General features: G+C 38.9%; 2 protein-coding genes across 2 annotated transcripts in view; one reads left to right on the top strand and one right to left on the bottom strand.

Moving 5' to 3' along the window:
- Positions 1-22,528, top strand: part of PDE11A (phosphodiesterase 11A) — a 449,383-nt gene that overhangs the window by 78,560 nt on the left and 348,295 nt on the right. The window lies entirely within an intron of this gene.
- The window catches only part of LOC309809845 (G patch domain-containing protein 4-like), a gene marked incomplete at its 5' end in the record, with an annotated part of 34,906 nt that continues 30,522 nt past the window's right edge, over positions 18,145-22,528 (bottom strand). Inside the window, one exon of the mRNA XM_082631304.1 lies at positions 18,145-19,806. Within this exon, the coding sequence (XP_082487430.1) occupies positions 18,624-19,806 (1,183 nt within the window). The 3' untranslated portion in view covers positions 18,145-18,623. The remainder of the gene's footprint in view (positions 19,807-22,528) is intronic.

The raw sequence follows: 22,528 nt of genomic DNA, 5'->3' as shown, positions 1-22,528 counted from the left end.
CAAAAAACCCGCAAAGTTAGCAGAAGGAAAGAAATCATAAAGATGAGGTCAGAAATAAATGAAAAAGAAATGCAGGAAATGATAGCAAAGATCAATAAAACTAACAGCTGGTTCTTTGACAAGATAAACAAAATTGATAAACCATTAGCCAGACTCATCAAGAAAAAAAAGGAGGAAAGTCAAATCAACAGAATTAGAAATGAAAAAGGAGAAGTAACAACTGACATGGCAGAAATACAAAGGATCATGAGAGATTTCTACAAGCAACTATATGCCAGTTAAATGGAGAACCTGGAAGAAATGGACAAATTCTTAGAAAAGCACAACCTTCCGAGACTGAATCAGGAAGAAATAGAAAATATAAACAGACCAATCACAAGCACTGAAATTGAGACTCAAATTAAAAATCTTCCAACAAACAAAAGTCTAGGACCACATGGCTTCACAGGTGAATTTCATAAAACATTTAGAGAAGAGCTAACACCTATCCTTCTCAAACTCTTCCAAAATATAGCAGAGGGAGGGATACCCCAAACTCATTCTATGAGGCGACCATCACCCTGATACCAAAACCAGACAAAGATGTCGATGTCACAAAGAAAGCAAACTACAGGCCAATATCACTGATGAACATAGATGCAAAAATGCTCAACAAAATACTAGCAAACAGTATCCAACAGCACATTGAAAGGATCATGCACCATGATCAAGTGGGGTCATCCCAGGAATGCAAGGATTCTTTAATATACACAAATCAATCAATGGGATACACCATATTAACAAATTGAAGGAGAAAAACCATATGTTCATCTCAATAGGTGCATGAAAAGCTTTTGACAAAATTCAACACCCATTTATGATAAATACCCTCCAGAAACTAGGCATAGAAGGAACTTACCTCAACATAATACAAGCCATATATGACAAACCCACAGCCAACATCGTTCTCAGTGGTGTAAAACTGGAACCATTTCCTCTAAGATCAGGAACAAGACGAGGTTGCCCACTCTCCTCACTATTATTCAACATAGTTTTGGAAGTTTTAGCCACAGCAATCAGAGAAGAAAGAGAAATAAAAGGATTCCAAATCGGAAAAGAAGAAGAAAAACTGTCACTGTTTGTAGATGACATGATACTATACATAGAGAATCCTAAAGATGCTACCAAAAAACTACTAGAGCTAATCAATGAATTTGGCAAAGTAGCAGGATACAAAATCAATGCACAGAAATCTTTTTCATTCCTATACACTAATGATGTAAAATCTGAAAGAGAAATTAAGGAAACACTCCCATTTACCATTGCAACAAAAGGAATAAAATACCTAGACATAAACCTACCTAAGGAGAAGAAAGACCTGTATGTAGAAAACTATAAGACACTGATGAAAGAAATTAAAGGTGATCCAAACAGGTGGAGAGATATACCATGTCCTTGGATTGGAAGAAGCAACATTTTGAAAATGACTCTACTACACAAAGCAATTTCCAGATTCAGTGCTACCCCTACCAAACTACCAATGGCAGTTTTCACAAAGGAGAACAAAAATTTTCACAATTTGTATGGAAACTGAAAAGACCCTGAATCGCCAAAGCAATCTTAAGAAAGAAACATGGAGCTGGAGGAATCAGACGCCCTGAATCCAGACTACTACAAAGCTACAGTAATCAAGACAGTATGGTACTGACAAAAAAACAGAAATATAGATCAATGGAACAGGAGAGAAAGCCCAGAGATAAACTCAGACACATATGGTCACCTTATCTTTGATAAAGGAGGCAAGAATATATAATGGCGAAAAGACAGCCTCTTCAGTAAGTGGTGCTGGGAAAACCGGACAGCTACATGGAAAAGAATGAAATTAGATCATTCCCTAACACCATACACCAAAATAAACTCAAAATGGATTAAAGACCTAAATGTAAGGCCAGACACTATCAAACTCTTAGAGGAAAACATAGGCAGAATACTCTATGACATAAATCACAGCAAGATCCTTTTTGACCCACCTCCTAGAGAAATGGCAATAAAGACAAAAATAAACACATGGGACCTAATGAAACTTCAAAGCTTTTGCACAGCAAAGGAAACCATAAACAAGACCAAAAGACAACCCTCAGAATGGGAGAAAATATTTGCAAATGAAGCAACTGACAAAGGATTAATCTCCAAAATTTATAAGCAGCTCATGCAGCTCAATAACAAACAACAAACAACCCAATCCAAAAATGGGCAGAAGACCTAAATAGACATTTCTCCACAGAAGATATACAGACTGCCAACAAACACATTTAAGAATGCTCAACATCAGTAATCATTAGAGAAATGAAAATCAAAACTACAATGAGGTATCATCTCACACCAGTCAGAATGGCCATCATCAAAAAATCTAGAAACAATAAATGCTGGAGAGGGTGTGGAGAAAAGGGAACCCTCTTGCACTGTTGGTGGGAATGTAAATTGATACAGCCACTATGGAGAACAGTATGGAGGTTCCTTAAAAAACTAAAAATAGAACTATCATATGGTCCAGCAATCCCACTACTGGGCATATACCCTGAGAAAACCATAATTCAAAAAGAGTCATGTTGGGCCTCCCTGGTGGCGCAGTGGTTGAGAGTCCGCCTGCCGATGCGGGGGGTGCGGGTTCGTGCCCCGGTCTGGGAGGATCCCGTGTGCCGCGGAGCGGCTGGGCCCGTGGGCCATGGCCGCTGGGCCTGCGCGTCCGGAGCCTGTGCTCCGCAGCGGGGGAGGCCACAGCAGTGAGAGGCCCGCATACCACAAAAAAAAAAAAAAAAAAAAAAGAGTCATGTACCACAATGTTCATTGCAGCACTATTTACAACAGCCAGGACATGGAAGCAACCTAAGTGTCCATCGACAGATGAATGGATAAAGAAGGTGTGGCACATATATACAATGGAATATTGCTCAGCCATAAAGAGAAACGAGATTGAATGTTTTGTAGTGAGGTGGATGGACCTAGAGTGTGTCATACAGAGTGAAGTAAGTCAGAAAGAGAAAAACAAATACTGTATGCTAGCACATGTATATGGAATCTAAAAAAAAATGTTTCTGAATAACCTAGGCACAGGACAGAAATAAAGATACAGACATAGAGTATGGACTTGATGATATGGGGAGAGGCACAGTTGGGCTGGGACCAGGTGAGAGAGTGGCATGGACATATATACACTACCATATGTAGAATGGATGGCTGGTGGGAAGCAGCTGCCTAGCACAGGGAGATCAGCTCAGTGCTTTGTGTCCACCTAGAATGGTGGGATAGGGAGGGTGGGAGGGAGATGCAAGTGGGAGGGGATATGGGACATATATATATGTAAAGCTGATTCACTTTGTTATACGGCAGAACCTAACACAATGTTGTAAAGCAATTATTCTCCAATAAAGATGTTGAAAAAAAAAATAAAACCCCCCAAAAAGAAAAACAAACAAAAAAATAATTCTCAAGTGCATAATTCATACATATGCATTATATCTCTCATGTAATTATATAATAGTTTGCTTAATCATTCTATCCCTCAGCATTTAGCTTTTTTCCCAAATCATGTTATAATAAAATTATAATTATGCACTTCTTTATAAATAAATCTAGGACTTCATTTTAGAATAGCTACATTGTTTCTCTTTTGTAAGTCAAAAATATTTACAATTCCCTATGTTTCAAACTGATGCTTAGGATTATTAGTTCAAGGAGTTTTTTTGTCTTCTTTTGAGTTTGCGATGTCTTTTTTAATCTTGAAGCATATTTGATCTATAATATGTTAGTTTCAGGTGTACATCGTAGTAATTCAATATTTTTATAGATTATACTCTAGTTAAAGCTATTACAAAAATAATGGCTATATTTCCCTGTGCTGTATAATATATCCTTATTGTTTGTTTTATAATGGTTGCTTATCTGTTTTGTAATGGTAGTTTGTATCTCCTTTTTTTTTTTTTTAAATTTTATTTTACTTTATTTTTTTGCTTTATAACAAATTTAATCAGTTATACATATACATATGTTTCCATATCCCCTCCCTTTTGCGTCTCCCTCCCACCCTCCCTATCCCACCCCTCCAGGCGGTCACAAAGTACCGAGCTGATCTCCCTGTGCTATGCGGCTGCTTCCCACTAGCTATCTACCTCACGTTTGGTAGTGTATATATGTCCATGCCGCTCTTTCACTTTGTCACAGCTTACCCTTCCCCCTCCCCATATCCTCAAGTCCATTCTCTAGTAGGTCTGTGTCTTTATTCCTGTCTTACCCCTAAGTTCTTCATGACATTTTTTTTTCTTAAATTCCATATATATGTGTTAGCATACAGTATTTGTCTTTCTCTTTCTGACTTACTTCACTCTGTATGACAGACTCTAGGTCTATCCACCTCATTACAAATAGCTCAATTTCATTTCTTTTTATGGCTGAGTAATATTCCATTGTATATATGTGCCACATCTTCTTTATCCATTCATCCGATGATGGACACTTAGGTTGTTTCCAGCTCCGGGCTATTGTAAATAGGGCTGCTATGAACATTTTGGTACATGTCTCTTTTTGAATTATGGTTTTCTCAGGGTATATGCCCAGTAGTGGGATTGCTGGGTCATATGGTAGTTCTATTTGTAGTTTTTTAAGGAACCTCCATACCGTTCTCCATAGCGGCTGTACCAATTCACATTCCCACCAGCAGTGCAAGAGTGTTCCCTTTTTTCCACACCCTCTCCAGCATTTATTGTTTGTAGATTTTTTGATGATGGCCATTCTGACTGGTGTGAGATGATATCTCATTGTAGTTTTGTTTTGCATTTCTCTAATGAGTAAAGATGTTGAGCATCCTTTCATGTGTTTGTTGGCAGTCTGTATATCTTCTGTGGAGAAATGTCTATTTAGGTCTTCTGCCCATTTTTGGATTGGGTTGTTTGTTTTTTTGTTATTGAGCTGCATGAGCTGCTTATAAATTTTGGAGATTAATCCTTTGTCAGTTGCTTCATTTGCAAATATTTTCTCCCATTCTGAGGGTTGTCTTTTGGTCTTGTTTATGGTTTCCTTTGCTGTGCAAAAGCTTTTAAGTTTCATTAGATCCCATTTGTTTATTTTTGTCTTTATTTCCATTTCTCTAGGAGGTGGGTCAAAAAGGATCTTGCTGTGATTTATGTCATAGAGTGTTCTGCCTATGTTTTCCTCTAAGAGTTTGATAGTGTCTGGCCTTACATTTAGGTCTTTAATCCATTTTGAGCTTATTTTTGTGTATGGTGTTAGGGAGTGATCTAATCTCATACTTTTACATGTCCCTATCCAGTTTTCCCAGCACCACTTATTAAAGAGACTGTCCTTTCTCCACTGTACATTCCTGCCTCCTTTATCAAAGATAAGGTGACCATATGTCCGTGGGTTTAACTCTGGGCTTTCTATCCTGTTCCATTGATCTATCTTTCTGTTTTTGTGCCAGTACCATACTGTCTTGATTACTGTAGCTTTGTAGTATAGTCTGAAGTCAGGGAGCCTGATTCCTCCAGCTCCATTTTTCGTTCTCAAGATTGCTTTGGCTATTCGGGGTCTTTTGTGTTTCCATACAAATTGTGAAATGTTTTGTTCTAGTTCTGTGAAAAATGCCAGTGGTAGTTTGATAGGGATTGCATTGAATCTGTAGATTGCTTTGGGTAGTAGAGTCATTTTCACAATGTTGATTCTTCCAATCCAAGAACGTGGTACATCTCTCCATCTATTTGTATCATCTTTAATTTCTTTCATCAGTGTCTTATAATTTTCTGCATACAGGTCTTTTGTCTCCTTAGGTAGGTTTATTCCTAGATATTTTATTCTTTTTGTTGCAATGGTAAATGGGAGTGTTTCCTTGATTTCACTTTCAGATTTTTCATCATCAGTATATAGGAATGCCAGAGATTTCTGTGCATTAATTTTGTATCCTGCAACTTTACCAAATTCATTGATTAACTCTAGTAGTTTTCTGGTAGCATCTTTAGGATTCTCTATGTATAGTATCATGTCATCTGCAAACAGTGACAGCTTTACTTCTTCTTTTCCAATTTGGATTCCTTTTATTTCCTTTTCTTCTCTGATTGCTGTGGCTAAAACTTCCAAAACTAGGTTGAATAAGAGTGGTGAAAGTGGGCAACCTTGTCTAGTTCCTGATCTTAGTGGAAATGGTTTCAGTTTTTCACCATTGAGGACGATGCTGGCTGTGGGTTTGTTATATATGGCCTTTATTGTGTTGAGGAAAGTTCCCTCTATGCCTACTTTATGCAGGGTTTTTATCATAAATGGGTGTTGAATTTTGTCGAAAGCTTTCTCTGCATCTATTGAGATGATCATATGGTTTTTCTCCTTCAATTTGTTAATATGGTGTATCACGTTGATTGATTTGCGTATATTGAAGAATCCTTGCATTCCTGGAATAAACCCCACTTGATCATGGTGTATGATCCTTTTAATGTGCTGTTGGATTCTGTTTGCTAGTATTTTGTTGAGGATTTTTGCATCTATGTTCATCAGTGATATTGGCCTGTAGTTTTCTTTCTTTGTGACATCCTTGTCTGGTTTTGGTATCAAGGTGATGGTGGCCTCGTAGAATGAGTTTGGGAGTGTTCCTCCCTCTGCTATATTTTGGAAGAGTTTCAGAAGGGTAGGTGTTAGCTCTTCTCTAAATGCTTGATAGAATTCGCCTGTGAAGCCATCTGGTCCTGGGCTTTTGTTTGTTGGAAGATTTTTTATCACAGTCTCAATTTCAGTGCTTGTGATTGGTCTGTTCATATTTTCTATTTCTTCCTGATTCAGTCTTGGCAGGTTGTGCATTTCTAAGAATTTGTCCATTTCTTCCAGGTTGTCCATTTTATTGGCATAGAGTTGCTTATAGTAATCTCTCATGATCTTTTGTATTTCTGTAGTGTCAGTTGTTACTTCTCCTTTTTCATTTCTAATTCTATTGAGTTGAGTCTTCTCCCTTTTTTTCTTGATGAGTCTGGCTAATGGTTTATCAATTTTGTTTATCTTCTCAAAGAACCAGCTTTTAGTTTTATTGATCTTTGCTATCGTTTCCTTCATTTCTTTTTCATTTATTTCTGATCTGATTTTTATGATTTCTTTCCTTCTGCTAACTTTGGGATGTTTTTGTTCTTCTTTCTCTAATTGCTTTAGGTGCAAGGTTAGGTTGTTTATTCGAGATGTTTCCTGTTTCTTAAGGTGGGATTGTATTGCTATAAACTTCCCTCTTAGAACTGCTTTTGCTGCATCCCATAGGTTTTGGGTCGTCGTGTCTCCATTGTCATTTGTTTCTAGGTATTTTTTAATTTCCTCTTTGATTTCTTCAGTGATCACTTCGTTATTAAGTAGTGTATTGTTTAGCCTCCATGTGTTTGTATTTTTTACAGATCTTTTCCTGTAATTGATATCTAGTCTCATAGCATTGTGGTCGGAAAAGATACTTGATACAATTTCAATTTTCTTAAATTTACCAAGGCTTGATTTGTGACCCAAGATATGATCTATCCTGGAGAATGTTCCATGAGCACTTGAGAAAAATGTGTATTCTGTTGTTTTTGGATGGAATGTCCTATAAATAACAATTAAGTCCATCTTGTTTAATGTATCATTTAAAGCTTGTGTTTCCTTATTTATTTTCATTTTGGATGATCTGTCCATTGGTGAAAGTGGGGTGTTAAAGTCCCCTACTATGAGTGTGTTACTGTCGATTTCTCCTTTTATGGCTGTTAGTATTTGCCTTATGTATTGAGGTGCTCCTATGTTGGGTGCATAAATATTTACAATTGTTATATCTTCTTCTTGGATCGATCCCTTGATCATTATGTAGTGTCCTTCTTTGTCTCTTCTAGTAATCCTTATTTTAAAGTCTATTTTGTCTGATATGAGAATTGCTACTCCAGCTTTCTTTTGATTTCCATTTGCATGGAATATCTTTTTCCATCCCCTTACTTTCAGTCTGTATGTGTCTCTAGGTCTGAAGTGGGTCTCTTGTAGACAGCATATAGATGGGTCTTGTTTTTGTATCCATTCAGCCACTCTGTGTCTTTTGGTGGGAGCATTTAGTCCATTTACATTTACGGTAATTATCGATATGTATGTTCCTATTCCCATTTTCTTAATTGTTTTGGGTTCATTATTGTAGGTCTTTTCCTTCTGTTGTGTTTCTTGCCTAGAGAAGTTCCTTTAGCATTTGTTGTAAAGCTGGTTTGGTGGTGCTGAACTCTCTCAGCTTTTGCTTGTCTGTAAAGGTTTTAATTTCTCCATCAAATCTGAATGAGATCCTTGCTGGGTAGAGTAATCTTGGTTGCAGGTTTTTCTCCTTCATCACTTTAAGTATGTCCTGCCACTCCCTTCTGGCTTGTAGAGTTTCTGCTGAGAGATCAGCTGTTATCCTGATGGGGATTCCCTTGTGTGTTATTTGTTGTTTTTGCCTTGCTGCTTTTAATATTATTTCTTTGTGTTTAATTTTTGACAGTTTGATTAATATGTGTCTTGGCGTATTTCTCCTTGGATTTATTCTGTATGGGACTCTCTGTGCCTCCTGGACTTGATTAACTATTTCCTTTCCCATATTAGGGAAGTTTTCAACTATAATCTCTTCAAATATTTTCTCAGTCCCTTTCTTTTTCTCTTTTTCTTCTGGAACCCCTATAATTCGAATGTTGGTGCGTTTAATGTTGTCCCAGAGGTCTCTGAGACTGTCCTCTGTTCTTTTCATTCTTTTTTCTTTATTTTGCTCTGCAGCAGTTATTTCCACTATTTTATCTTCCACCTCACTTATCCGTTCTTCTGCCTCAGTTATTCTGCTATTGATCCCATCTAGAGTATTTTTTATTTCATGTATTGTGTTTTTAATCGATGCTTGATTCATCTTTAGTTCTTCTAGGTCCTTGTTAACTGTTTCTTGCATTTTGTGTATTCTATTTCCAAGATTTTGGATCTGGGAAATAGAATCTTGGATCATCTTTACCATCATTATTCTGAATTCTTTTTCAGGTAGAGTGCCTATTACCTCTTCATTTGTTAGGTCTGGTGGGTTTTTATCTTGCTCCTTCTCCTGCTGTGTGTTTTTCTGTCTTCTCATTTTGCTTATGTTACTGTGTTTGGGGTCTCCTTTTTGCAGGCTGCAGGTTCGTAGTTCCTGTTGTTTTTGGTGTCTGTCCCCAGTGGCTAAGGTTGGTTTAGTGGGTTGTGTAGGCTTCCTAGTGGAGGGGACTAGTGCCTGTGTTCTGGTGGATGAGGCTGGATCTTGTCTTTCGGGTGGGCAGGTCCACGTCTGGTGGTGTGTTTTGGGGTGTCTGTGGACTTTTTATGATTTTAGGCCACCTCTCTGCTAATGGGTGGCGTTGTGTTCCTGTCTTGCTAGTTGTTTGGCTTAGGGTGTCCAGCACTGTAGCCTGCTGGTCGTTGAGTGAAGCTGGGTGCTGGTGTTAAGATGGAGATCTCTGGAAGATTTTCGCCGTTTGATATTATGTGGAGCTGGGAGGTCTCTTGTGGACCAGTGTCCTGAAGTTGGCTCTCCCACCTCAGAGGCACAGCACTGACTCCGGGCTCCTCAATTTGGGATGATGTGTTGTCTATTCATGTATTCCACAGATGCAGGGTACATCAAGTTGATTGTGGAGCTTTAATCCGCTGCTTCTGAGGCTGCTGGGAGAGGTTTCCCTTTCTCTTCTTTGTTCTCACAGCTCCTAGGTCTCAGCTTTGGATTTGGCCCCGCCTCTGCGTGTAGGTCGCCGGAGGGCGTCTGTTCTTCGCTCAGATAGGACAGGGTTAAAGGAGCAGCCTCTTCGGGGACTCTGGCTCACTCAGGCCGGGAGGGAGGGAGGGGCACGGAGTGCGGGGCGAGCCTGCAGTGGCAGAGGTCGGCGTGACGTTGCACCAGCCCGAAGCGCGCCGTGCGTTCTCCCAGGGAAGCCGCCCCTGGATCCTGGGACCCCGGCAGTGGCGGGCTGCACAGGCTCCCGGAAGGGCGGTGTGGGCAGTGACCTGCGCTCGCACACAGGCTTCTTGGCGGCGGCAGCAGCAGCCCCAGCGTCCCACGCCTGTCACTGGGCTCCGCGCTTTCAGTCGCGACTCGCGCCCGTCCGTGGAGCCCCTTTAAGCAGCGCTCTTAATCCCCTCTCCTCGCGCACCAGGAAACCAAGAGGGAAGAAAAAGTCTCTTGCCTCTTCGGCAAGCTCCAGAGTTTTCCCGGACTCCCTCCCGGCTAGCTGTGGCACATTAGCCCCCTTCAGGCTGAGTTCTCGCCGCCAGCCCCAGTCCTCTCCCTGCGCTCTGACCGAAGCCCGAGCCTCAGCTTCCAGCGCTGCGCGCCCCGGCGGGCGAGCAGACAAGCCTCTCGGGCTGGTGAGTGCCGCTCGGCACCGATCCTCTGTGTGCGGATCTCTCCGCTTTGCCCTACCCAGGTATGTGGGGAGTTTCTTGCCTTTTGGGAGGTCTGGGGTCTTCTGCCAGCGTTCAGTAGGTGTTCTGTAGGAGTTGTTCCACGTGTAGTTGTATTTCTAGTGTATCCGTGGGGAGGAAGGTGATCTCCGCGTCTTACTCTTCCGCCATCTTACCCGGAAGTCTGGTAGTTTGTATCTCTTAATCCCACATCACTATCATGCCTCTTCTCCTTTCCTCTTCCCACTGGTAACCACTAGTTTATTCTCAATATCTGTGAGTCTGTTTCTTTTTGTTATATACATTCATTTGTTTTATTTTTTAGATTTCACATGTAAGTGATAACATAGAGTATTTGTATTTCTCTTTGTGACTTATTTCACTAAGAATAATTCCCTCCACATAGTTGCAAATGGCAGAATTTCATTCTTTTTTACAGCTAATATACCACATCTTCTTTATCCATTTAACTGTTGATGGACACTTAGGTTGCTTCCATATCTTGGCTATTGTAAATAATGCTGCTATGAACATTGGTATGCATGTATCTCTTTGATTTAGTGTTTTCATTTTCTTTGGATGTATACCCAGCAGTGGAATTGCTGGATCATATGGTAGTTCTATAGTTTTTTGAAGAACCTCCATTCTGTTTTCCACAGTGGCTGTACCAATTTATAGTTTCACCAGAAGTGAGTGTACTAGGCTTCCCTTTTCTCCACATCCTCACCAACATTTGTTATTTGTGGTCTTTTTGATGATTGCCATTCTGACAGGTGTGAGGTAATATCTCATTGTGGTTTTGGTTTTCATTTCTCTGATGATTAATGAATGATGTTGAGCATTTTTTCATGTGCCTGTTGGCCATCTGTATGTCTTCTTTCGAAAAATGTCTATTCAGGTCTTCTACCCATTTTTAAATCGGGTTGTTTGTTTTTTTGATATTGAGTTCTGTGAGCTGTTTATATATTTTGGATATTAACCCCTCATCAGTCATATCAGTTGCAAATATTTCCTCCCATTCAGTAGGTTGTCTTTTCATTTTGTTGATGGTTGTCTTTGCTGTGCAAAAGCTTTTAAGTTTTAATTAGGTCCCATTTGTTTTCTGCCTTTGTTTCCTTTGAATGTTAATTTTTAATAACCACCTTATTGAGATATAATTCACATACCATTCAATTCACCCATTTAAAGTGCACAATCCAGTGGTTTTAGTATATTTGCAGAGATCTGTAACCATCACCACACTCAATTTTTTTTTCTTTTCTTTCTTTCTTTCTTTTTTTTTTTTACCACACTCAATTTTAGAGCATTTTCATCACCCCAAAAGAAATCCCATGCCCATTAGCAGTCACTCTCCATTTGCTCCCGGTTCTCTGTCTTAGACAACTGACAATCTACTTTCTGTGTCTATGGATTTGCCTATTTTGGACAATTCATATATATTGAATCACACAATATGTGGTCTGTTATGACTGGCTTCGTTCACTTAGCATAATGATTTCAAGATTCATCCATGCTGTAGCAGGTATCTGTACTACTTCATTTCTTTTTGTGGCCAAATAATATTCCATTGTATGAACATACCACATTTTATTTATCTATTCATCAGTTGATGAATGTTTGGGTTGTTTCTACTTCTTGACTCTTATGAATAATGCTGCTGTGTACATTCACATATAAGTTTTTGTGTGAACATATGTTTTCATTTTTCTCGGAGACAAACCTAGGAGTAGAATTGCTGGGCCATATGATAACTCCAGTGTTTAACCTTTTGAGGAATTACCATACTCTTTTCCAAAATGGCCACACTATTTTCCCTTTCCATCAGCTTTGTGTGAGTATTCCAATTTCTCCACATCCTTGCCAATACTTATTATCTGTCTTTTTGATTATAGTCATTTTAGTGGGAATGAAATAGTATTTCATTGTGGTTTTGATGTGCCTTATCCTGATAGCTAATGATGTTGAGCATCTTTTCATGTGCTTATTGGTGGAACTTTTTTTTAAGGCTCTTGATAAATTTCACCCATTTTCTTTCCATAAAATTGTATTACTTTATAATGCCAGTAACTGTATATCAACTCACTGAGCCTTTACTAACTTCAATATTATAATTTTTAAAAATTTCATTCCTTTGATTTCTGATTTCACTTTATTTCCACTTCTTTGGTTTATTCTGTATGTACATGCATTTCACAAGGAATTAATTAACCATAGGTCTAATTTAACATAATTTTTTGCCTAGAAAATAGACTATCATGACGCAAACTGACCTAAGCCAGTATGGTCACACACAACTACTAGTTTATTCGTAACAGCTCTTAAGTACATCATAATAGCTGCCCGAAAGTTTGAAGTCGATAGGAGCTGACTGCTTTCCTACAACTATGCTACTTGTTTTTAATGAAAGCAGGTCTCAGACAGGTCTCATTATTTGCTACATAAAATACATTTATCTAAACCAAAATTTATTGATAAGTCGGGTCAAATAGTTCAGACACTCTATTCAGTAAGTTTCATGAAGTCCAACTCTCTTTGTTTTAGGTGATCTGAATACCCCTGGCAATATTTCAGAAGCAGAATCTGGTTGCTCTTGTGGTGGGTATCAGGCAACCAGATCCTTAGAGCCAATGGCAGGATTGGACAGCCTCAGAGTCTATCCCTAAGGATACATGTTTGGAACTTGCTAGATTTTTACACCTTATTAATATAAGGGTTGGGGTGTTTCTAGAGTATTATTACCAGTATAAGTATCTTGAATACCACTATTTTAGTAGAGTCCATATCTAATATCCATTGTGCTGATTAACAAGCTACTAATTTCACTGTGAAAGTCCATTTCTAACATTGGCAAAAGCCCTATGCTATTGATGGCTCTCTGGAGCACTTATAATAACCACATTTGAGAATGTTTTCTGATTATTGGACTGTAAATTCATGAAAGGGCAACTGTCTTCTCCATAGCATATTAAGCCTAGCCCCCTCCACATGCACACATAATTTCACATTATCTTTGCTAAAGAACTTAAAGCAAATTACAGACCTCAAAAGAGTGTTCAGTATCTCTCAGTGTTTGGTTTTCTTCTTAAATAAGAAAACGAGAAAATGACAGAATCCACTTATTAAGTGCCTACTCTGTGATATGTGCTTTGCATTCATTATCTCATTTAATCCACAACAACCCTGTGGGTAATTATTATTTCTGTCATTTTATGGATGGGAAAACTGATTATGAGAGATTTGAATAATGTGTCCAGGATCACTTGGCTTGTGTCTACATCCACATGGCATGTGGGGATTCTTGGTGGATGTTTATTATTTTCCTATTGTGTCATCTTCACTTCAGGGACTCATGGACACATAGATCATGTTGTGCCTGATGCATGTGTATAGGTGGTTAAATAAAATTTGAGATTCTGCATACTTAATAAATTTGGAGGAGAATGTATTGAGTTAAACATTATTTCTAAATTACATGAAATGTCTTGTGGCATTTCAGCTTTTCATGAATATCTGTAACCAAGTTTGAGCTTTATGTCTGTAAGAAACATAGAAAACCAACAGGCTAAGAGTTAGGAATTATTTTTTAAAAATGATGGCTTTGGGCTTCCCTGGTGGCGCAGTGGTTGAGAGTCCGCCTGCCAATGCAGGGGACACAGGTTCGTGCCCCGGTCCGGGAAGATCCCACATGCTGCAGAGCGGCTGGGCCCGTGAGCCATGGCCGCTGAGCCTGCGTGTCCGGAGCATGTGCTCCACAACGGGAGAGGCCACAACAGTGAGAGGCCCACATACCGCCAAAAAAAAAAAAAAAAAATGATGGCTTTGAACACATTCAACTCTGAGGTAGATAATTTAATATTTTCCTTTTATTCCATTTTTGTGTTTTCACTGACAAATAGCAAAACATTTTAAATTTATGGTTTTTTAATGTATATTTTTCTCTCCTGAGAATGAAAAGGAGCTGAGGATCAGTTTCTCATGCTTTAAAAAGTTGTGCTTCAAGCCAGAATTTGTAAATACAGTAGTGTTCAGTTTCAATGAGAAGAGAAGTGAGTTGTTCCAGTGTAAATTACCCTGCAGCCTACTTAGAGGGTTTTTTTTTTTCCTGTGTTTAGCAAAATTATGGAGTATGCTGTTTAAAAGAAGCTGTGTTATATTCTTTGTTGGAGAATTTCAAATAGAATATAAAATATAAACTTCGTAATTTTTAACAGTGTATTTTGATTTTTAAAATATACTTGGATATTTATTTTTTCCTTTTCTTCTTTTCTGTATTGAAGGTAGAAATGAAACCATTTCTTTTTGTCATTTTCCATTATTTCCTTTTATTTCTCCCACATGCATCCTGGATAATATCCTGGCTAGATAGGATTACAGGCTATTTTCACTGGGAGATTCTGATTCCATTACCAATCAACAATGTTAAGGAGCATTTCCCCCACCCCCTTTATATTGTGCACACTCCATTTAGAAATGAGAAAAAGTCTCAAAGGTAGGCACTACTATATTACCAAAGCAGGCAGCAAAGTACCCCCGGGGAGGCCCTGAGCCAGAGTGAGAGCATGTCAAGAGGGGGAGGAAGTAATGAACAGTTTTGAAAAATGAGGTTATGTGAGTTAGAGCTGCCAGAGATGCTCTGAAGGTCTATTAGACACAGTTCTTGAAAAGGGGTTTAAATGAACTAAAATGCAATAACGAAATTTTCTCACTGGAGAGGATTTAAAATGATTACTCACTAGAATTAATTGATACCATCAGAGGGCCAAAACATGCTTTGTCTGTCTGAAAAGTGTGTTTAGTGTTTTGGAAGACTTACTGTCTATAGCATATAATAAATGACTAGGAAATCAGTACCTTTTCTTTAAAGGTGCCACCCAGTGTTTAATAGCACTAAGTAATTATATCCCACATAGCATCTGAGAAGTCTTAACTCCATCTTCAGTGCTTGGTGATTTGGTAAACCTCATTTCCAAAAACCTATCCATATCCGTTTTCTTTCCGTCTCTTAAAAAAACAAGTGTTTTTGAGTAATTTTATGAATCCTTTAATACTGACATCAATTTTGTTTGTCATAATTTCTCAGTGGTATTTTTGGTTTAATATAACTGAAATTTGTTCTAGGTATTTTGTCCAAACACAGGATGAGTCTTCAAAATAAGCCTTGAATTATTCTCCCCTGTCACGAAGACAGAGGATCATAGTCCTTGATGAACCTTTAAGTGTCCATTGCTCCTTTTCAATTTTTAACTCTAAATTTATTTTAAAATCTCAACTTAGTAGTTTGACATGATACCCTCATAGTTAGGATAGTGATGGGACATGATGGGAGTTTTGCAGTTCATATTCTCTTAACCTCTGAGACAGGGTGACAGAAATTACCTTTTTGAGACTGAAAATAAACTCATTTTGCTCTAGATCTGGAATGCCAGTTGTTTGAAGATTTGATCCCGATGCTTATGACTTGTTGCCATGGATGTTTCCATTGTTTTACACATTAAAGACCCATCCAGTTATGAACAACAAAACTTTACAAATCATGGCAAACTTCTGGTCTGTAGCATGAATTTCTTAAGTAAAAGAAAACTGGAAACCAAACTGCTTCTTCTTTTCTTGTCTTCAGTTTGTTGCCAGGGGGAAGATTATGCACAGATCATTGGGCTAAGCAAGTGTTATTGTTCCCCCTGCCATGCACAAAGTAATAAGCCGTTCCCCTTCTTGAAATTACGTCTTCACTAGGACCAGTATATAAAACACAGTTCTTGGTGCTGGAAGTACAAGGTCACAGCCATTCAACTGGAAGATGATCCTTCACAATTATTCCCAGAAAAATACTTCAGAATAATGCTCTCTGCGCTTTATAGTTCAATGATGTAAAGTGTTTGTACTGCACTTGTTATGGGCACTAAAGTCAGAGAGCTTATCCAACTGATAGAACTGTGGGTCTAGCACTATATTTAGAAAGACAGTCAACTGAAAGATGGTAGAATACATGCCAGGTATACGGCTTGTTACATTTACTATCTTAGAAGCTATTAGAAGCATCAATCTTTATAATAACATCAAAATAATATAAAAACTTTAATCTTCACCCATATATTAACTCATATGATTCTGTCAGTATTCTTAGGTAAGATAACTGTGAAATTTTTTATTATAGCTGAGGTAACTGTAGTCCATCGTGTCTAGCAAGAAGTTAATAGTGGAATTGGGAGATCAGTGTTCTTTCCTCTCCTTCTGCCTGGCTTGTCATTTTTTTGTAAACAGTGCATTGACTATTCCCACTACTTAGAAAGAGGAGCGCTGAAAGCAGAGAGCACAACTGAGTTAATTGTAGCAATGATGCCATTTCATATGCCAGAATGTACAGTTTACTGATCAGTAGGAAAGGGAAGATCATAACAATGAAATCAGTTTTTCACATACAATGTACAATGAGCTTGTTAAAGAGATAAAGGTGACATAAGAATCTTCCCTGATACATCCTCAGTGGAAAATTGTTAAGAAACATCTGCTCTGAATGTATGAAAATCATAGAAAGTAAAGATACCTCTGAAGTTGTTTTTGTTCAGAGTCTTATTTTACAGCTTAAAAAAAAGAGGTTCAGAGATTTTAAGTGATTTGCTCCATGTTACACAATTGAAAATGACAGAGCTGAGAGTTGAATCTGTCTTTAAACTCCAGTGTTTCTGGACCTTACTCTATGTCATGCAGATGTTTGGCTGCCTATGGGCAGAGGGTCAGACAACAGTGGTGGTCCCATTCATCTCTGTGGTTCTTTTGTGGATCATACCACATAGAGTAGCCCCATTTTATGGGTAAGAAATCCTGGTTAAGGAGTGTCCCCAGCAGCAATTTAGCAAGTCAGTGGTGTAATATCTCTCCCAAGTGCTTCCTTGCCTGTCTTCTCACAAATGTTGGAGACTACAGTGTTTCTGCTTCCACCATAAAAAGGGTTTGTGGAAAATCATCTCTATATTTCAGCCACAAGGTTTGAGAATGAAAAGAAGAGATTAAAAAAGAATCTCTGGAACTTCCCTGGTGGCGCAGTGGTTGAGAGTCTGCCTGCCGATGCAGGGGACATGCGTTCGTGCCCTGGTCCGGGAAGATCCCACATGCCGCAGAGCGGCTGGGCCTGTGAGCCATGGCCGCTGAGCCTGCGCGTCCGGAGCCTGTGCTCCGCAATGGGAGAGGCCACAACAGTGAGAGGCCCGCGTACCGCAAAAAAAAAAAAAAAAAAAAAAAAAAAAAAAAAAAGAATCTGTTCTGCAGTCAATATTGAAGTAAAGTACCTATTGTCATGTTCTATTATAGTCTCGGTCATGCTGGAATCAGGTGTGATTCTAGGCTGACGTAGCTTTGATGCTCCTAAGCTGATATTTGGATAGGTCAAGGTATCTGTCATTTGTGTCCTGTCAGACCGAGGAATCTTCAAAAACTGTTACATGAATCAGTAGTCTGCTTGGCTTAAGAACCTTGAAAGAGAGCTACAACTATTTAACTACCTACTGGTGATTATTGATTTTTGATAGTTAACACAATGCATTTAAGAATAAAATGAACCATTGGAATAAAACTCTATATGGAATGTACTCTTAAGAACCATAGAGAACAAAAATTTTTGTAGAAATGGGTTAAGAATAAGTAAGAGACGGATGTTTATTGAAGAGGCAAATAGTATGAATGGTAGGAATATTTTAGTAATTTCTCTTTATCACCTATCTACACAGAACATTTTGATTCAAGTGTTTTTTTTTTTTGTTTTTTGTTTTTTTTTAGGCTAGGAGACCAAGCTGATGTTTATTCAATTTGGTATAGTTAGAAACTGGCAACCTATGGGCTGAATTTGCATGTCTTTCTTAGCCTTCACAAAATTAAAAAATCAGTACATTTCCCATAGCTCTACATTTTCAGCTTCTTTTAGCCAAGATGCCCCTTCAGAGGCTGTCTGCATTCCCGTTCCCACAGCCCCCAGCATCCTTGTCCCTTAGCTGCCCGGGCCCTGCAGGTGCTTGAGTTCACCATCTCTGGGTTAGATGCTGTAAGGGGGAATGTGCCTGCTCCCTCAAGTCAGACACGGCACTACCGCTCTCCTCTCAGCGGACTACTGTTCCAGAGCTGTTGCCTCCTTGGGAGGGACTCCTCACTGAGAGGGTACACAAGACCTGCACCAACTCAGGTCCCTGAGGCTTCAACTCCTGAAGAGGAATCGATCGGGCTGCATCTTGACCTGGCCTTCAGTTTCTCTTCTTCTGTTTCTTCTTTTTTGCTCTCTGGTCAGTGTGGACTCCAGGTCTTTCCTCCTCCGGTTGCTTCTGCCTCTTCTTACCTCTGCCACTTGAGCCTGTGTATGCCTTGCTCTCTGCTGTCCTAGTCCTGCCATCTTCCTCCTCTCCTTCATCCCTTACATGCAAGACGTCCTCCTCCTCCAGACGCCGCTGTCTTTTCTTCTTGCTTCTCCGACTTTTCTGATCACTGCATGATCTGCTTTCTGCTTCCCTGGTCCCACCATCTACAACAGCCTCCTCCATGTTCAAGTCTTCTTCCTCATGATGCCTCCTCTTCTTCTTCCTTTTCCTGAGGGACTGATCAGTTTGTTCTCTGTTTTTCAATTCCCCAAGACCACTTGTTCCTGTGGTCTCTTCTTCTTCATGCCTTACAGCTGTTCCCTCTCTCTCATCTGTGACACTTCCTTCTTGATGCCGCCTTTTCTTCTTCTTGCTTTTCGTGACACTCTGGTCAGTGTGTTCTGGGTACTCTTCTGCATTCCTTTCAGTTGCCGTGGCCTCTTCCTCCTCTTTCTGCTTCCTTTTCTTTTTCTTTTTTTGTGGGGGCTTGCTCTCAGACTGCAGTTGAGGGACCCCAGGGTCCTGGCCTTTGAGACAAGCCAGGAAGGCCTGCTCCTGGGCCTCTAACCGAGCAAGCTTAGCCTTCATCGTGATCCCAAGACGGGCAGCCTTGTGTGCTGTTCGCCCCTCACAGGCTTGGAGCATCATCTCATCAGTCAGAATCTTTGGAGGCTTGGACCCCTGGCTGTCGTCATCACTGCAGCTTTCCAAGTCCTTGTCTGGCTTCTCCCCACTTGAAGTCAGTGTGGCCGTCTTCACAAACTTCTGATACAGCAAGTTGGGCTTGGCATGATCATGACGGGTGGTCTCCTTAAACAGGCATCTTATCTGTACGCCATCCTGCCCAGTTTTCACTACCAAGCTGGCTGCAGTCTTGTTGAAGAGATCATTCCACCAGTAGTTTGTGAACTCTTTAGCAGGGTCGTGTCCCACCCCATGAGTGTCCTGCTTCAGCGTTACCCTGAGGGCCTGGGTGATGCCATTCTCCTTCCGGCCCAGGCCTTTGCCTCGAGGATTCAAGTGTTTTTGATGCAGGCATTTTGACAGAATTAAAGCCAGCAGACACCTAGTTCTACCTTAATCCCCTTCCAAATTTTGGGAATTATTTTACTTTCCAATTTATTAATTTATTTATTGTTTGGAAACTTTTGAACTTTGGGTTTGTCTTGCTTTTATTTCTGGGATGACTCCCGTTTGGTAATGTATTATTGTTTTGTTATATTGCTGGGTTCAGTTAGCACTTTATAAATGAGATTGATCTCTAACTTTTTTCTTACTATTTCTAACTCTGCTATTTTTATTAAGATTATGTTAGGCATGTTATTTTAGAATTAGGAAAAAAGCAGTAAAATATTGTTTAGTCTATTATAATTGGAAAGCCTCCAAGGGGTTATCAGATATATCCCCAAAGGCATTACTATAAATGAGTTTTATTGTAAGTGTAAATATGTTATTTAGAGAAGAGTTAGAAATTTAATTAAGGTCTCCTGTGTGATCTGAAGCTGAGAATAAGAGATTTTTATTATGGTCCAGGTGTCCTCCCTTCCCTGTGGCCCCTAATATATACCAAGTTAAAAAAAAGAAACTCAGGAAACTTACAGGAAGAAGATAATGCTTTTCCTTTAGATAGATTGTTTTGCAGCATTTAAAAACTTGTGCCTTCATAAGCATTTACAAGAGTCCTATCTTTTTTTTTTTTTTTTTTTTTTTTTTTTGCGGTACGCGGGCCTCTCACTGTTGTGGCCTCTCCCGCTGCGGAGCACAGGCTCCGGACGCGCAGGCTCAGCGGCCATGGCTCACGGGCCCAGCTGCTCCGCGGCATGTGGGATCTTTCCAGACTGGGGCACGAACCCGTGTCCCCTGCATCGGCAGGCGGACTCTCAACCACTGTACCACCAGGGAAGCCCAAGAGTCCTAGCTTGACTGGCCCAGAAGATGTTGTCTGACCAAATAGTCTGCAATTTGTTTTATGGTAACAGTACATATATTTCCATTTACAAATATAAACCAATATTATATTTTAAATATTCTTTCAAACTATCCCCTCAGGAATTTGTAACTGAAAATTACTGCTGTAAATTTTTTAAGTAAAAAGAGTAAGTTCTTTTATTGATCAACTACGTTATTTAAAAGACAAAAGTAAGTGAGTGTCACAGTTGTGACATTAAGGGTGGAATTGCAATATCTGAGATGCAGAAAATTCAAGATACAAATGGATTCTCATTGACGAAGCAGTATTTGATTAGAATACTTCATGTTTCCTTCTGAGATGAGTGCATGATTTTTAACCATATGTACTTTGTGCTAGATTAACTCCAACCCCATCTGCACCTACTTCTGTCGGTGCTGGGATGAGGTTCACCAGAGAAAGAAGGTCAGTTTTGCTTACTATTTGGTATATATAGATATATAGATATAGATATAGATTTTTTAACCTGAAACTGTAGAAGTGTATGTTTTAGTTTGTATCAAAATATCACACAGTTAATTCTCTTTCTCCATCCCCCCTCCCTCCCTCTTTCTCCATTTGGTTCCTTAAAGGATTTGAGATAACTGATGGGAAATATTGGGATATGAATAAACGTCTCATGGCCAGGATAACCAACAAGGACCTCCTGTATAGCACAGGGAACTCTGCTCAATATTGTGTAATAACCTAAATGGGAAAATAATTTTAAAAAGAATAGATACATATATGTGTATAATTGAATCATTTTGCTGTACACCTGAAACTAACACAACATTGTTAATCAGCTATACTCCAATTTAAAATAAAAAGTTTAAAAAAAAGGCTAACGGTCAGATGATGTGATGAGCTGGGAATTCGCAAAGGTGTTTTATTGTTTTGTTTTATTTTATTTTTTAGTGTTGTCTCTCAATATTTTATTATACACTGTGGGTTAAAATAATACTACTTTATTTTATTGTTCAAATTGTTCCATCTTTGGCCATTGGCAACTCCTTTTTTTTTTATGCACACACACACACTGTATTTTATTTTTACTAGAGATAAACTGACACCAAGCATTGTAAATGGATGACCACAACAAAAGCAACAATGATTGCAATTACCAAACATGAAACACACTCATACTATGTCATAATATTGACATTCAGTCCAGTAATCCTCCACTGTAACAGCTCCTTTACTTTGCAGTGAAAACTGATTTGTATATTTTTTGCCTCTGAGTCCTTGTGGGATTTTTTTTTTTTCAAACAGAAAGTCACAAAAATTATAATCATCCTCATTAGTTCACTCAGTCCCATGTCATTAATTTTTTTTGTCTTGATCTTTTGTTAGCACTTTTATGAATTCATCAGTTTTCCATTAGAGTTCTGAAAATGCTTATTCATTCAGTTCAGCAGTATAGTCAGTTACCAGAAACCTGTACTTGTCAGAGTCTTGTCTATGAATTCCTTGAAGATGAAACCCTTTTATAGGAACAGTTTTGCAAAAGCATCAGAGTACACCCAGAACTGTCTGTAAATGACAAAAGACTTAAAAATGACCACGGTTAAAGATTTGATGAAAGTTCATAATAATGCAGTTGACAAGGAAATTTAGTTATTTCTGAGATATACATTTTAAAGTAATAACTAGAATTATGACTTATAACATTATACCAGAACATATAAGATTTTTAGAAATTTCATGTAATGTCTGAAACATTTATATTAACATATTTCCATACAAATAACCCAAAGAAAGTTTAGTATTAATTGGTTGTTTTTGTTTGTTTGTTTGTGCTGCAGGTTATTAGTCAACATCAGTGTATACATGTCAATCCCAATCG

This window comes from Mesoplodon mirus, assembly GCF_964341445.2.
Source record: "Mesoplodon mirus genome assembly, chromosome: 8".
Classification (NCBI taxonomy): domain Eukaryota; kingdom Metazoa; phylum Chordata; class Mammalia; order Artiodactyla; family Ziphiidae; genus Mesoplodon; species Mesoplodon mirus.
Note: the sequence above shows the minus strand (reverse complement) of the source record. Positions and strands in the feature narration are given on the sequence as shown.